Here is an 18,071-nt window from a genome sequence, read left to right on the forward strand (position 1 = left end):
TATCAAACTGGCTCTGACCTTGGAGTCCCCGCCCCCGCTGCCGCATTCTCCCTTGTCGTACCACCACTTGTTTTTCAATTTGTCCAAGAGGCCCTGCTCGTTCAGTTTTAACACTGCCAGGTTTACAGGGTTTCTTGAAAATAATATAAAACGATAGCCATTAGGAGACACTCTATGGGACAGATATAAAAGATTGGTCGCATGGTGGTGGTGATTATGACAACACTGAGTTGCAATTAGAAACTCCTGCATGTTACTACTGATATGAAGCAGGAGCACTGGCTTTAGATGCACATGTTAATTGTGTATCTGCAATGGGCTGAAATGCCGTGCGTCCATACAGCAGTAGAGTCAGGTTTTACCAAGCAGGGGCCTCAGAAGGAGGCAGAGCAGACTCTATAAATGGAGATGCCTTGGATGCGGAAGTCTGTCTACAGATGGTAATTTCCTTTCAGTGGCACCAGCATACAGATTGCTATGGTAACTAACCTATCAATATTCAACCCATAACTGCATCGTGGTGAGTAGAGGCCTGTGTTGATTAATTTATAACTATCAGGACAGACAAATGCAGACAGAGGCTTTCAATGTTTTAACTGTCAGGTTCAATTCCACAACAGGTCTATTTCTTTAAGAGGCTGAGAGGAAACTGTGCGACCAACTATAGACGCAGTCCTAAATCTATATGAACCACCTCATCCAAAGCAACTCCCCGAGGCTTGCTCTCTCTCTCTGGTGAGTGTGGGTGTGTATTTCCTATAGCTGACTGGCTGTGGACAAAGACTCTCTCCATCCACAAATCACAGAAAGGCACAATCTGCAATCACAATTTGCATAAAAGAAATGAAGATTACAGCCTTTGCCAGATTGTCTTTTCCCTCAAATCAGTGTCAATTCTTCTGTGCAGCAGCAATTTAGTTTGGTGATATCCTGCCTTTCTCACCAGCAGACGCAGAAGAGTCTTTATCCCCAGCCCTGAGTGCACCACACAGCTGTAGGGAACACAGTTATCCTCAGAACTGGTAAAACCTCTGAATTCTTTCTCAGCCCCGTGGGCGCAGACACAAAGAAAGAAGTCAAAGCGTGTGGACATGGAGACCTGCAGGTCATTGGTTAGTTTGGTCAGTTGGTTCGAGGCGAGCAGAATGTCAGGAAGGCTACTGCGCTGTATGTTAGGTGGGATGGGGTAAACAGTCAGGCAGGCATGGGGGTGGTTGGACATCATACATGTAAGAAATGAAACATTTCACAGACTGATCACAGAGTGTAGTTTGAAGACAGGCCGTCTGCACATCCTGTAAAATGAAGGGTTATGTTATTTATTTATCTTTACTTTCAAAGTGTTGCTTTCAATCAGGCCTGCACCGCAATATGGGTATTACAATTTATATGTATAAACATATAAGCAGTAGGGACGCTCAGATCTGTCGGACTGGTTTATCACATGAAATACTTAATACATAAATATTTTCTTCTCTGCTGTTTATACAGCAGTGAGCTAATCTGGTGCATTAAAGTGATGTTATTCTCCACTTGTGAGGCACATTAACTGCCTTTTAGCATGAAGATGGCGGTAAACTTTTACTGGGAAATTGAATGAATTTCATTCAAATGTAGTGCAAATTTTAATCGAATTTCTTAGAAAATCTGCGAAAGAAAATGCAAATTTATGCACTTTCCCATCCATTACTGTTATGCAAGTATTTGGTTAATCGAGATAAGCAGTAGGTGGTACTAATTCTCCATTGAGATGCTGGACACACTTAGCTCGACAAAACTACCATCCAACTCTGAGAGCTAACAAAATAACACAGTCCATCACCTACTAAGGCTTTTGTTACACGCTAAAAAAAATGAAACCCAGGTATGTGACTCCGTCCCAATGTTTTTCACCAACACAGCTGTATGCAAGCTCTACAGAGACATGAAGTACAGAAGGAAGGGTGGCATTTACGACAGGTTTTATGAGGGTTTTGGTCAGTCTGGTTGCTTTGCATCACAATTTGCTGTATTGAAAATGATTAAATTCAGATGAACAGACCAAAAACTTTATCTTATGAGGAAACACTGATGTTGACAAAGTTTTGCTTTGGGTAAATAATTTGCAGTTGGGAAAAAAAAGGTAATACATGGCAATATTTTTTTCCCCACAATACTCAGCATATCACAATAATATCGTATTGTGACATAAGTATCATGATATTATCGTATTGCGGGTCCTGTGGCGATTGCCACCCCTAGTTGTGTCCATCTTCAGTTCATAATATGGTGACAAGGTTAAGTAATTTAAAAAACAGAGCACTGGTATCAGATCTGTACTCAGCATTTACACCGAGTTTAGGTATCACATTTGGCATAGAGAGAGGAAAAGTTTAATCAGCGCATCCCTTATATTCAGTACTCTGTACAAATTAATGCATTAAAAATGTATTGCAGGTATGATTGAACTCAGCTCTTTGATTTCACTGGACATTCACTGATGTCAGATCCCTGGTGAGCTGCACAAAAAGAATTATATGAACCGTAAAAAATATGTAAATTATTCAAAATTCCCTTCCTTTAACATTTCCAATCATGATTTTTTGTTATCTGTTGATGAAACTCAGGATCTGACATCTGTGAACAGAACAGCCAGAGAATAACATACATCACTCTGCTAACAAGTAACAGAGAGAGAGAGAGAGATAATGGCGCCATCCTCAGCAGTTCAACGCTGCATCCCATTGCTACATGGTAGGTTTGCATCATGACTTGAGAGCACATTCATTTCATCATTTGCCTTGACACTAAAACAGCACTTACTTGCTGTACGAGATGTAATTTGTATTTATTTTAATTGGAGCCTTTGAATAAGACATACCCAACATTTCTAGTCAGCGTGTTCTGACCTTTGGCTGTCAACCAAGGTGGAACCCCGAATGAATCCTCAGCGAGTTTGAATGAAATCTCCCCATATGGCTCCTTTCATTAAAATGAATGAGGCCTATTAGAGATAGATTAAAAGCTTCAGATGCCACCAGCTCCTGCGCTCTCTCTGTAGTTGCAAGAGAAATATGAATGGGAAGTTGGTTAAGGATGTTAATGTAATATGAAAGGACAGCTGCTGCTCTTGGACATCGATGGCAGGAAAGTACATCCAGTATGAATTATCGTTCATTACATCAATTATCACATTGAATGTGGCAAATATAAATTCAACTCTGCTGACTTCACATTCAAGGTGCGAGCCTTGGCGTAAGTGGGAAAGTAGCCGTATGGGATGTGGTCCTCTAAGATGTAATCCTGCTTTCAAGGGCCCGGTTGGTTTGTGAGAGGTACATTTACATTTTGTATGAGCGTTTCTGTGTGTTTGAGAGGGGATGCTTCAGTTTCAAAGCAGACGTGAAACCAGCCACCACAACTGCTCATGAGGAAGGTTTAGAATTTAATTAGAGGGCAGCAGGAAAACAAGTGTCGCTTAAAGAGGACGTGAAATCTCATAGTCCTACTTTACACTTCTGCTAGTCAGCTATGAATAGGCTAGCTCCATACATACATATGCAGGCATGAACAAAGATGGCCATCAGTGGTGAAAATGGGCATGATGAAGTTGTACATGTCTTTGTGACAGTGTGCAAACTATGGACAAAAGAAACAAAAACATAAAGGAAGTACTGTAAGAATAATGGCATGCCTTCTATGTCTGGTTATAACAGACTCAAACAAGAGCAGAATACTAATGCTGATATGTTGTGTTATTCTGATGACAACAAGGTGCATAAATAAATTGAAATGCATGAAGGAAAAAGGATAAAGTAATATATTCAAGTTCTTGTATGTTAATACATGATCAAACGCTGCAAGAACTGAATTTGATGGACAAATCAACAGGTGACAGATGAGGCTCATGCACAAGCTCCAATAAAAGCACTTGGAGGCTTTTATCCAGCCATGCTGCAGTGGCAGGGGTTTACCTGAGAGGGGAGCCCTTGGGCGTGGCGATGCCATAACCTTTAGAGTCCAGGTTTCCTCCCACCTTCATTGTATCACATGGTTTCCTCTGCTCTATGTACTCGTTCATCGTGGACTCCAACAGGTAGGCATATTTGCCCTTGGACTTCCTTACTCTCATCACGCCCTCGTCTGTGGTCTTGACAAACACAGACGGGTCGGCCGCCTTCATGTAGGACCACATCTTCTCAAACACAGCGATCTTCGACCTCTGACAGCCAGAATTGTTAACGAGCAAAATGGGAGGACAAAGAAAGAAGAGAGACACTGTCAGTGAGAATACTTTATCATCTAACTGACAGAGGACCCTTTATGTTCATTTTCAGGTTCAAACTTGTATTTGGGTTTCTGCTAGAACAGTTTACATGATTTAATGTTCCAAAAACATCATTTCCTCGTCTGCCTGAATATACCTGTATTTACCCTGTCTAAAATTCTCTGTTCCAGTGGGAAAATTATCTATAAAAAGAGCAGAAATTAACAACACAGACAACCAAGATTACATGTTTTCCTGCTGTTAGCATGTAGCTACGTGTAGCAGTGTACTTGCAGCCAGGGAATGTCACTTTCTAACGTAAAGTGTCAATAAAAGCTTCTAAACCTAAATCTTCATAACCAGGCATGTTCCAGCAGTTTCAATAGATGCATTATCTGGAATCTGGGATAATTTAACAACATTGGCAACCAAGGTAACATGTTTTCCTGACGTTACCATGTAGCTACATGTAGCAGTGCACTTGCAGCCAGGGAATTACTCTAATGGAGTATAGCTGCACTTTCTCACGTGAAGTGTTAATAAAAGCTTCCAAACATAAATCTTCATAACCAGGCATGTTCCAACAGATACATGATCTGAAATTGGGGATAAATTAACAACACTGACAACCAAGATTACATGTTTTCCTGACGATAGCATGTTGCTACATGTAGCAGTGTGGGCTACATTGTGTAAACACTTAAAGTAATTTGCCTGGAGCAGATAACTGTATAAAGATATTCATCACAAGCTGATATGAGTTTGTCTTCAAAGTAGAAAAAAATGTATTTTAGGGATTACTTTTACATACATGTACATCTTTATTTAAAACTTTGGCCACATTTTATGTGAACATCTGACATTTTAACATTATATATAAGGCATAAAATAAGGTAAACCACAACATGTCCCCTTTAAATGCTCTATAATGCCATGTGTTAAAGTTAGAATTCTTGAAATATTCATGAAACCAAATTTGGATACTATTAATGGCTGCCATGTTATATCAATAGCCATTTAATGTATTTATATTCTGTAGTTTGCTCTCTGTGCAGCAGTTTTAATTTTTAGTGGCAGAGTCTGCCATTTCCATGCTGGATTCTACAGGAAATGAGGCATGTATGTAATCCAGCGTTACTGTTTTATCTCACTGATGTCAGCCTCAGTGTTTACTGTTGACTCTCCTAACACTGTAGCAGAGCTGTATTAAGTTAATAATAATGCAAACTCATCATCATTCAGCTGGTGAAACTCGGGGTGGATTTTATTGTGAAGAATTTGTATTTGTAACAGAGGTTAGCAGAGATTGAGCCTTTGAGTGAATGTTTGAATCTTGGTTTCTCACCCTGAAGAATTCTTTGGTAGAGCCGGCATCCAGTGTTCCATAGGCGATCTCCGTCTGCTTGGCCAAATCCTCAGCACTCTCTATAGGAGACACCATCCTCTCCACTGTCAGGAAGGCAGCCAAGTTGGCAGTATAGGACGAGATGATGATGAGGGTGAAGAACCACCAGACGCCTCCAACAATTCGGCCAGACAGAGAGCTATAAACAGAAGGGCAGGATCTTTGGTTGGTCACCAACAGATATACAGAACACAATCAAGAATTAATTATGTTGATGCAAAGACTTGGAAAACAAATAGCATCAATCTTCTTCTGCCCGGCCAATTTTGCACGCAATCAAGAAGAGCAATCTAAAAACCTTGTGATGTTCACACCATCCAAATGACCTACATTGCATCACACTCCCTCTGCACTCACACACTCTTCGTTCCACCAGGCTTGGAGAGCTTAGACCAATGTGCTCAGGAAAGATAACCAGTTCCACAAAGGCCCACTCAGCTTCCTGTCTGCCAAATTAATCTCACTTTAAGAAAGTTGCCAATATGTTTCATGGAGCCACGCACATTAATTGTTGGGGATTAATAGGCAGAGTAGAACACTTAGCCACTGCTATAATTGCACATTTAAAAAAAAAGGAAAAAAAAGAAAAAACAACTGGATAATTTGTGAGCAAAATCCCTTGAGTCAAATCCCTGTCTTTCCTCTCTCTCTCTCTCTCTCTTCACCTCAAGAGAAGCCAGCTCGAACAGCAACAGCAGAAATCATGTTGCGTTACATATCGGGTCCCCGACAAGTGCAGAGGCACAGAGAGGCAGAGCTTACGCAATGAAAATGACACAAATCTGAAACAAAAAAAGGCTTTCATGATTCACCTTTGCGCCGTCAAGCCAAATGGAGCGTGAACATGAAGGCGAGATTAAGTATGAAAAAAAAAAGAAAAGAAAAAGGGAGAAGCTAAAACATAATCATTTAAGATGCTTTTCAGATGACGGGTGGATGATGAAAGAGCAGTCAGGGAGCGAGAAGAGAGCAAACACAGAATGGATGCCGAGCCTTTGAAAATCAGTTGGGAGAATGCAGAGCTGTCTGCAGGGTGTGTGTGTGTGTGTGTGAATGAGTGTGTGTGTGTTTTTTGACTTGTTCACTGATCACTGTTCAAAAGGGTGTGGGTAAGGTTAAGCTTTTTCTGTGCAGTGAGAAAAGCAACATGCTTTTTTCGATATGTCAATGCATATTTAATATTAAAGCAAACAATTCTCCTGCATCAAAACTCCCATTTTAAGCTCTGTACAGTTATACAAGTATAAAAATTCTTCAAACCATCCCCAGACTTTCTTTTGGTAAAATTCATATATAATATCTATCTTCCAAACAAGAATCGTTCATCTAGAAATGTCAAAAGATAAACTACATATACACATATCATCCAATAGTCTAATTCTATTTACAAGGAGTAATCAAATAACATATAAAATACATGGCCAAAGGATAAACCAACTAGGCAAACATCACCCAGTGGGTAATTTCAGTGTCAAAGGATTGATCAGTAGCATGAAATTTAAGAACACGTTCTTAGGATTACTTGGAAAATCAAAATTTTAATGACATTAAGAAAAAATTAATGTCTTAAAATTGAGCATTGAAAAGGAAAATAGAGAGAGCTGCATCTAAGTTTTTTCATTGCTAACTGTGTTCTCAATTAATTTGACAATAAAATGCCAGATAGAGATTAAAATGGTAAATTATAATTTCCCTAGGACAAGGTGACATCCTCCGATTGTATGTTTTGCCCGACCGACAGTCCAGAACCCCAAAATCTTCAGTTTACTATCATACGTAACAAACAACAGCAGGAGATTCTCACATTTGAGCTGTTACTAGGGCTGAATATCACCACTGATTTCCTGAATTGATTTGATTTTGATTCACAAGGTCCTGATTTGATTCAATTCGATTCGATTCAATATCATTTCAACTGGGGATATTTTGTTAGACAGTGACAGACAAAAGAACAAAAAGCGTATAGTGAAAGATCAATCTCAGATCTTATGAACTGATATTGGGTCAGTCAAATGAAGATCGATTTGAATCAGATTAATCGATTATTTTTAACCCCAGCCCTAGCCGCTGCAAAAAAGAATGAGTGAATAAATGCCTCATCATGTCAGCTGTGCAGACAATTTATATCTGGATGTGAGTTGACTATAATTAGTTGCATGATTTTGATGTCTGCATTTGAGTTTCCATAAACACCTTAGTTACTAAGAAAAGCACTGGTCTTACAGACTTACCAGTCCTCTAATGAAACCACTGCCACTATTTCTACAGCCGTTGATGTTTTGTCAATAATTAGCTTTACTGCCAACTAGTGGATTTTAAGATGCCATTTATTCAGCCAAGGCCAAGTGCCCTGTCTTGCAGTGCTACAAAATGGAAAAATAATTCTTGTATCCACCCTGTGATTCTGATCTTCTCCAAAATTTTATGGGTTCTTCCTCGGCCAATGCTACACCCCTCCAACTAATTTCACGGAAATCGGGCTGAAAGTTTTTCCGTCATCTTGCTGACAAATGAGCAAGCAATCTGAACAAAAAACATGACTTCCTTAGCAGAGGTAACAAAGAACGCACCTTACAATTTCGGGGACACAGAGAAAGTGTGTTATGTTGGGTTGAAACAGTGAGACAGAAGGAGAGGGGAAAAAGAGAGGAAGAGAGAGAAATGGCAGGGATGAAACGTAAACTGGATAGGCGACCAGAGGCTGACAAACTCCTTAGCTTTGACTGCTGCTGGCCTCCAGAGATGGCAGTAAACAGCTGTCTAATCCTTCTCCTTCAGTTGTCCTCTTTTTCTTTCCCTCGCTCTCGCTTCTCTACTCTTCCTCTGCTTTCTTTTTCCTTTCCTCTCCATCCACCCTACGTCTCCGCTGTGCTCACTGCCTGTCTCTTCATGTGCCGGGGGGGTTGACAGGAGCTTGTTTTGGGCCAAGACAACAATGGCCTACACCTTGGCACTGACATTGACGCATTCAACTATGCATGCACGCAGACACACACACACACACACACACACACACACACATTCTCACACACACTCACACAAAAAACCAAACATGCATACGCTTTCTTCCAGGAGACAATGTGTGATTGTCTGTGTGTGTGTAGTTTGTCTGTGCAAGAGAACAACCGGGTCACCATTTACTGTGTGACTGGGAGAAAGAGAGATGTTTGTGTGTGAGTGTGTGTGGGTGTGCGTTGGTTCTCCTGCAGCAGTCCTCCTCCCTAGTTGAGCAGAGCGACTGGCAAACACAGACCTGTTTGTCTCTGTTTGTTTCCTTTTGAACTCGCTTCCTTTGAGCCTCCTTTCCGCTCCTCATACATTATTGCACAGCAGCCAACCTTGGTGCCTCTGTTAAACATTAACTAAGCTGTCTTATTACAGTAAGGGAAATCTTTCCAAGTAGCACTGTAATTTCATAGTCTTGTTAAGGCAATGATTAATCAATTATTCACTCTCCCACATTTATTGCATTACGATGAAAAGGAATAGTAATGGGAGCGGCAAAGGCACCGGCTCCACAGCAGCGATGTATACAGAGATGCAGCTGGGTAGGCATATCATTAGAGCTCAAATGATTTTTGATAGTTGATTGCTTAAATCATTCAACAAGCCCCTGCGAAACTAAAATATAGCATAGATCATCATCATATCATAAAGTGATCGCAACACAACTGCTCATTTACACATCCAGTAAATATGAAGCAATGGGACCACCCTGACTGTTTCATTCCATTTCTGGCTCTTTTTTTGTCTCTGTCAACACCTTAAGGAAATTTCTGGCTCTATAGCTGCTATATGCTCAAATATGTTCACCAGCTTCTCGCTAACTTTGTCTGCTTGTGCTTTACAGCTGGGCGGGTAAATGTCACCCCGGCAAATATTAGTACGTAACAGAACGTCAAGGCTACACCCCCTTTTCGGGATAGAAAGCAGAATCAGATCCTATAGACATCAATTTAATTTGACGTGTGTTTGGATTATAATTCTTGACACGTCTGTACGTATAAATACATCTTGTTAAACAAACGTTTGTTATATAGACATGTCAAATATTTGTCATGCGACCTTGCCTGAACCTGAGCTTCATGATCCATTGATCGCTGTCATGTCCCTTTAGTCTCCCCCCATCCAAGTGGATCAATAACCTAGCAGGAGCAGGATATTGCTTATCTGTATATCTATACATATTTGAATGAATCACCAGGTAGCGTTGGTTGTGTTTTCTGTAAATAAGCAACCTGCTGGTAGCCAGTTGTTTGATCTAGAGTGAGATTTACCTGGAGATGACAATCATGCTGCTGCACTGTATGATTGTACTGCAGCCGCCTCCTACTCAAGCTAACGTTAGCTGTCCATCAGTAGTGACTGTCATCAGCATTATCTAGCCATTTACCACGCTGTCAGTGAAAATCTAAGTATATTATGTGCCTCAAATTTTAGCATGAAAGTCTTGGTTACCTGCTACACAACAGCTATTCTGCATTTTCCTGTTTCTCTCCTTATGTAACACCGTGTTTCTTTTCCCAAAAGGGGACGCAGCCTTGGTAATGATGCAATGTTGGTCTGATCTATAACTTGAAGTCAAAGCCCTTTTATCTTGCAACAACTTGGAGATCAGGGTAATTGGATTCATTGTTGGTACAACCAACAACACGGCAACTTTTTGGCATGCGTTACCAATTTAAAGCGGTTTGTTAAAGTAGAAATTTGAAGACATGTTTCTACTCCCTGTGTAGCCATCTACGCAGGAAGGGGGGCATGGTGATGAGAGCCTACTCTAGATGACACACTGCCAGTCTGAGGTTCAGGGGGTTTAGTGGAATTTTAGGTCACTTGCGTAACCCTGGTTCTCTGAGTAGCTTGAGTAACATGTCTCACGATGAGGGGACGTATCCAACAGCAAGACACAAAACGAGCTCTGTAAAAGAAAACAGGTACTGCTGCATCTGGAAACAGGGTTGATGAGACCGGTGAGACTGAACTAAAACAGTAAAGTTTGGACTGTAAAACTAAAAAGCTGACAGACACTGAAACACTGCAGAGCTGAGGTAAACTGCAGAGTCAGGTGATTGTTATCTGTGGATTTAGCACATATGTCATATACTTGTACTTTTTTGATCAGGCAAGAATATTAAGTCTGGCAGCTCTAATGTATTTAAGTATTTATTCCAACTCAGACTGCAAATCCAACCCTAGCATGTGAGCATGTCATATATGTACGGTACAGTACAATACCATTATAAGAAGTGCAAGCCTATGTGCTCACAAATAAGAGAGACTAACACTCCTCCGTGTGTGTCTGTTATGATGGACAGCAAAACCAATTGGGCCACCTCTCTACAGCATGTCAGATCCAGATCTTCATCCTCTGCTGTACGATCTCCACCCACAGCTCCCTGAGAATCTGCTGTAGCTCTAAACTCTCATTAGAATTCCCCCGGCTGGCCTCCTCTATTCGATATGGTAATTAGCAATGACTAATGACTTTAGCAAGTGTAAAAAATGAGCCAGTAATGGCCACATTACAATGGATTAGGAATTACAGAGGTTTAAATGAGAAAGAAAATGGTCTCTAATTATGGTGTGATTCTAAGACAAATCAGGGATGGAAAAGGAGTTTTCTGCTACACCGCTTTTTTGCTTCTTAAAAATTAGCGAGACAGCTGTATGTTCCTAATGACTGGGCACAGCCACTCCCACGTCTTGTCTTGGATGGACGCGACTTTGTGTTGTGCAAGTCAATAAAAAAGATAGAGTGAGAGTGACAGGCTGGCAAAGTGGAGCCTGCAAGCAAAAAAAAAGGCATGCATAGAAGCAGAAAAAACTACAGATGCAGCAGACACAGAGAGGTGTAAACACACCCCGTGTTATAACAGCGTCTTAAGTGTTAGTGAGTATGTGCTGACTAATTGGCCACTGTTGTGGTGAATTGCAGGAAATATCCTTAGCAACCGCAGCTCCCTCGATGTGAAAGAGATGACAGAGATATAAAAAAAAGTGACAACATAACACCAGAGCATTATTTATATCAAGACTGCATCAGAAAGCATCCACTAATGAACACGGCCAGACTACAGCAGATAAAGCGAGTCTGCATTTTTATGTGCTCTCACACAAAGACCTTCCTCTGAGGTTCAGCCAAATACTGTAAATACAAGTCTTAGAAAATACCATTATCCTCCTTTGCTGGGCACATCAGTTATTTCTCCAAAAAGTTTTTGAACAACCAAGTCAGAGGCTACTGGAAAGATATTTCATGCACAGCTCTGTAGTGTACACAGTGTTCGTACTTTCATCTAATATCTAAAGGCTGTGATAATTGAGGTGAATCATCTCAGTTGCGTGATTTGTTGCACAGTGCAGGCAGAGAACGTCGGGCTACTGCTTCATTACGTTCCAATGGCATTACAGCAAACATGTTTCATAATTTATTCTGCACTCTGCACATGATTTGGGGCTAATGTGAATCAACAAAACATCAATTATCGTACTACTATTTGGCCCATATGTCTCATCTGTATTCTGGATTAACAGCCCTTTCAATTTGCTGACTTATATCACAGGGCTTTTGTTAATTAGTGTTTCCCCAACTATGCCTTAGCTGCTTGTAAATGCTATGAGTTGATAAAAGTTTTATTAAGCTCTTGATTCCCTATAGCCTCCTCAGCAAAAAACAGCCTGTTAAAAACATGCATAATAATGTGGGCATGTCTGGATAATTAACCAGAATGAAGTATTTATAAATGTGATTACCTTTTTATGTAACTCTGCTGCCATATAGGTCACTGTGGTTCCCGAAACCACACGCAAAAGGGCAATTTTGTTCCTCCGCTGTGGCTTCAAAATTGAACTAAGCTCCGAGTAGACACGGCAAATTGGTTTGATGTGCAACACACGATGCTTTTAGTGCACACCAGGCCACTGAAAACAACAGACACTTTTTGAAAATGCACTTATCTGACGCTTACAGTGTGTTTGAAGCTTTCCACCACTTCATTCTGTCTCTCTCTGTCTCAATATTGCTAAATGAGGCTCTGGGGGATGAGAATGTGTTATGGCCAATATTGTTGCAAAGTGGTGGGTTTGCTTCTGATTTCTGTTTGCTTGGTTGCTTTTGTTTTGATAGTCGCACGGTTGCTAGATGGTATATTTTCAGAGCGCTTTCATCTTCAAGGCCAAACTAACATGCAAGCTTTAAGCAGGGCGCAAAAAAATAATGATTTATTAAAACGTCTCTCTCTCCTTCTCCCTCTCTCTCCCGCTAAAGGTCAGCATTACCATGCCATTGAGTTGAAAAGAGAATATTATGATAATGTTGTTACCAGCCTGCAGCAACCTCACCAAAAGCTCGTAATTAAACTCATTCAAGTACGCTACAGCAAATTTGACAAAAAGCATTATGATACAAAATGCTATGTAATCGTTTAATGCATGTTTGTTTCATTAAGAAGCAGCAGAGTTAAGTGCTGCTTTACAACATATGGCTCGTTTGAGTGGTGGTGCATGTAAAACACCACAATTTAGCTCCCAGCCATTCCCAGCGCCGCTGCAGAGAATCAATGTGATTGAGATATGCCTGTAATCATTGTATCCGTGCTTGTGCACAGGGTCGCTGAGTGATATCATGGATGCTTTCTTAGCCCCATGTAACCTGAGATAAGTCAGTGCTGGCGAGCTGTGAGAGCGCTTGCTACGCGCCCACACACATACGCACAGCCTCTTAGTCACTCCAGCCAGAAAACAGGAATCCAAACACGGATACATCACAACTGTTCACTGAAAATCAATACCATCAGCGCACATAAAAACTGACTTATGGCGCGTTCAATTTGGATGCGTAATAACACAAAGAGATGACATGCATGTGTGCACTCAACTGCAGTTTCACAGACACTTGATGTGAAGCTGTACTGGCCTGACATAAAAATCTGTGTCTCTTTATGGTTGCCATGGCAGCACACTCTGCACTCCAAACAGTACAGCTGAGCTGAGAGAGACTTTAGTCATCTCACTCCTCCTCCCCTCCCTCTCTCTGGCTTTCTCTCTATAAGGGCAACCAACCCTATAGTAGGATAGAATTGCTATTACAGAGTGAAAGCTCTCATTGCACCTTGCAACTTACAGAGCAGCAAACACAGGGCTGACTGATAAGCCTCTAAGCGTCACGGTGCACATCTTTCCAGTCAAACTATTGGCAATGTTTACTTTGGTCCAGGTAGATTTCCCATGCGGCCTCTAGCCTGGTGTATAATTCATGGTTGCAGGAAAGACATTCATACACTGTCACAGCTTGATTACAGCAAACTCCTCTCTGCAGCTGGAAACATATGTGCGCTTCTGTGTGACTGTGTTTTAAATGCAGATTTGACTGGAGTATGTGCCTCTGAGGGGATGGTGTCTTTGTCTGTGTACAAAGCGTGATACCCCAGTGAGATCCTCTGAGGGTGTGTGTGTGTGTGTCTCTCTCTCTCACTAGTTTCTGCAAGTGAGCGTGCATGCATGTATGATCAAAAGTCGCCTTCATGCAATCTCCAAATAAATAAAACATAAGTGATGCCGTGAACTAAACTGAACCGTCTCTTTATGAATAAATAATTCCCTCCCATCAAGTCTTCCCCAACTGCTTTGACAGCAACTCACAACACCACAATTATGTAACTCTGTGGCTCGTAACACAATCTAATTTCTCGTTGTTAATGATAATGACAACAACAATAACGCAATGTGATACTTGATATGATAAGATCAATAATTCCCTTGATCACAAAGCAAAAAAAAACCCACTTAGCTCCTCCCTGAGGGCTTGTTACACAACTAAACAGCCACTTACATTAGATCATACAACAAACATATACATACACACTGTACTAAACCTCTTGACCCGATGACTACATTAACTTTGTAATGCAGAGACTGACTGTCATTAGATGCATGGATGGGAGCATTTCCTGGAGATATATATAGTACAGTGTGCTATGTAAAATTTGGGAAGGAGGAGGAAAAACACCTGCTGTGCAACAAGGTGAGCATCTTCAAATAAACAAGCACACATACAGCATCAACAGAAGAAATCTGCAGAAATAAAATGGATTAAAATAGTACCAGCAATGAGACAACGTTGGCCCAGAAGAAACCTCTGGGTGGCCCAGCTTACATAAATCTGATATACGTACTGTAAGAACAAATATATAAACTACATACAGTGTCTGGAAGTAGCAACCGAGTGAGACATCTCATTTCCTTTTCGTCTCTGTTGAGTTACACATGCACAGTACCTAGAGCTGCCCCCTAACAGTCGGCCAAAAGTCAACCAGAGAGGTCATTAGTCGGCAAGATTTCATTGGTTGCTTAGCAGCAGTCAGACAGGAGTCAGGTTAATTTACAGGGCTGATACCTGTGGTTATTCCACAGGCTAGTTAATAACATGTCGGGCAGGAAATCCAAAGTGTGGGATCATTTTGAGAAGGTGAAGGACAAACCCAAGGTGATATGTAAACTCATCTTCATTGGTCGACTACAAACATGACGTATCATCTGAAACATGTAAGTAGCTACATGTCCATTAGCCACTTAGCACAATCATTACTGCTTTGCTGACAGCGTCATTAACAGGCGGCTCGCTCAGTGTGTGACGTGCACTTGTAGATAAAATATCGGCGTTTTGTATTTCTCTGTAATGCAGCACAGTGTTAACAATGTTACTGATACTATTCTTTCTCACACTTTGAACTCAAACTGTTGTGTTGCCCCGCCCAAAATATGTAATTTAACAATGAAATTAATGTTGAAAACATGCAGGCAACTAGTTAACTAATGGCCCTAAATAACAACAAATGATCGACTAAGAAAATTCTAGCCATGACAGTACCATTGGGCAGGATGTACCGATTGGATTGGCGACACTGGCAATCATATCTTTTACAAAACGTCTCTTCATGTGACGCAATTCCAACCGTGCTTATTAGCTCCTCAAAACATATGGGCCTCATCCTATGTCTTTTTCTAATCACTTTTCCTTGACCTCAATGAAAAAACAGCATGTGGTGAGGTATGTGCTTGTGTGGGAGGGAGATGGTTACTGTTACTGCCACTTGTTACTGCCTTAACTGCATTGATAACTCTTTGGCATTCTGTTTCTGCACCTTGTGATGTGCCTGGTTTGAATATGTGTATATAATTTCTTAATTCTTAAGTCAAACAATAAACATTGCTGTTTTTTAAAACTGCATTCATTTGCATTTGTTTAAAATTCGTCATTACCAAAGGCGAACAATAAAAAGGTTTCAATAGGCTGCTGAAAATGTCTAGCCCATCAACATTTTCTGGTTTTGAAATCCAGCTCAATTCAATTTGTAATTGAATAGCCCTGATTTTTTTTTATTATCTACATATGCTTAAGTGTAATACGTCTATTTTTTTGTAGATCTGACACTATTCAGACAGCCAGTGTGTTCCACTTTGAGTGCATGATGAATATCAAGTTAAAGAGAACTGAAAACTTGGCTGTGATAGATACTCTCCCACAGTGAACATTTGGGTGTCTTTGTCAAAGTTCCATTGTCATCCAGCGCTAATGCAGGTTCAAGCAGAGACCATTGTGAAAGCTCCCCGTGATGTTGTGTTCAAGGACACGCTGACATCTTAAATATCAAAGTTTTTCAAGAAGCTGCATGTGACATTCAGAGCACATCTATGATTCAGAGTCTGAGCTGGGATTGCCTGCACATGGCTCTTAACAAGGAAGTGGGTGAGCTGGCAGCAAGCAGCTGACGGTGCCCACAGTGCGAGCAGTGCTAACAACGGCAACAGTGCTTATCAGTGGTAACTGCTGTATGAGTGTAGAGCGGCGGCAATTGGCTAGCCAGTCGGACACACTCAGTAGGACTCACATGCACTAACATCCATGTGTGGCCGTATCGTCTACCACAGCAATGAACAGCTCAGATTACAGCACACACTGAGGGAGCGTGACTTCATTCTGTGCTCAGGGCGCCATGACTCCACCATATCTTCACATAGCAAATAACTGTTTGCCACTATATTAATACTCTGAATGTTGCACAGAGCACCTTTAAAACAGCAACTGTTCAGAATGGAATTACTACAAGCCATTATTGACAAAAAATAAACAACAAGCATCACTGTATGACAAAAACCTCACCCCGTTTACTATAATACACCAAGTACTCAATCCATTATTAAATGATTCTGACTGCCCGACTGAGAAATTGCTGTTGTGGCAGGCGGGATGTGAGTGACAGAGCTGATTTATTTCAGTCTAGAATCATGTAACGAGAGCAACACAGGCACAGTGGAGAAGAGACAACTCCACAGGGCCATCAGACACAGACACACCTGGGCGCACACACACACACACACACACACACACACACACGCACAGACTTCAGACACAGACATAAACATCTCAAAACACATTCACTGGAGGAACATCATGAACCCACGCCCTTTTACTCAAGTTCTCCTCCTGCCAAGAGCTCCCACCCGGCAAGCTTCACACAGAAAGTGGTAGCCAAGTTTAAACCCACAAGGTCGAGTACGATACAGATCGTGCTGAATGTATATGCTGCTTCTTTTGCAGTTCGTTTATACTGTCTTACTCTCAGCTAACACACAGGAGATATGTGCCATGATTCATTGGTGCTGTATGGAAGTAAATTCCTCACTTGCAATGTTTAATACACCTGGGTTAACAGGACCTTTTGTACGGCTGCTGCTTCAAAGTAAAAGCGTTCCAACAGCGTGGTGCTTTTATCAGCAATGGTCACCTTGTTCTTTAGATATTGCAGAAGCTCATGAAATCAAAGCCCAAACTCCAATAATTTTAGGGTATCTGAACATGCTTAAAGGTATACTTTCCTCATACAAAAGTAATCCCTCTCAATCATCACTTATAACCCACTAGAATCATGTGGCGGTGTATTCTTAATTTCCTGTGGTAGGGACATTTATGGGCCCCAGCCAATAACAGTGTGCAGTTGGCTTCCAGACTTTATACAAAGGTAGGGATCAAGTGCCAGACCGTAAGAAGCTTGCATCCAAGAGGAAGCTACAAAAATTGCAGACACAGTGTTGAAAAAAATGCTAATACAGCGAGGTGGAACATCATGGGGCAAAACTCGTTCCAAAATGAGAGTGTATCATGGGTTGGCTTTCACTTACACTGGCGAACAATGATGAAGAGGATGAACAGCAATGCTGAGTTGGCCTGTTTGCTGTTGGATAGGTAAGTGCTGGTGGTTAGTTCAGTTAGCTTGCTACAGGATTGGCTTTTCCATAACAACAATTGTTACGTTCCTACAATAGTACAGCAGCTTGAAGTGTACGTACAAGCAGCATAGGGAGGAGGGGCCAAGTTTGAATGCTGTGTGAGCCCGGTCTCACTCCAAAGTCGTCGAAATC

The 18,071-nt window shown here is 41.2% G+C and overlaps 1 protein-coding gene across 4 annotated transcripts in view; it reads right to left on the reverse strand.

Moving 5' to 3' along the window:
- Positions 1 to 18,071, reverse strand: part of gria1a (glutamate receptor, ionotropic, AMPA 1a) — a 91,550-nt gene that overhangs the window by 13,657 nt on the left and 59,822 nt on the right. For 2 of the 4 annotated variants that reach the window (XM_033632481.2, XM_033632479.2), the window contains exons 12-14: positions 5,592 to 5,790; positions 3,954 to 4,201; positions 19 to 133 (exon numbers count right to left, since the gene is read on the reverse strand). In XM_033632481.2, coding sequence (XP_033488372.1) covers positions 19 to 133; positions 3,954 to 4,201; positions 5,592 to 5,790 — 562 coding nt within the window. The remainder of the gene's footprint in view (positions 1 to 18; positions 134 to 3,953; positions 4,202 to 5,591; positions 5,791 to 18,071) is intronic. The other 2 variants (XM_033632480.2, XM_033632482.2) reach the window with 1 other exon arrangement.

Source organism: Epinephelus lanceolatus, chromosome 7, assembly GCF_041903045.1.
Source record: "Epinephelus lanceolatus isolate andai-2023 chromosome 7, ASM4190304v1, whole genome shotgun sequence".
NCBI classification, from domain to species: Eukaryota; Metazoa; Chordata; class Actinopteri; order Perciformes; family Serranidae; genus Epinephelus; species Epinephelus lanceolatus.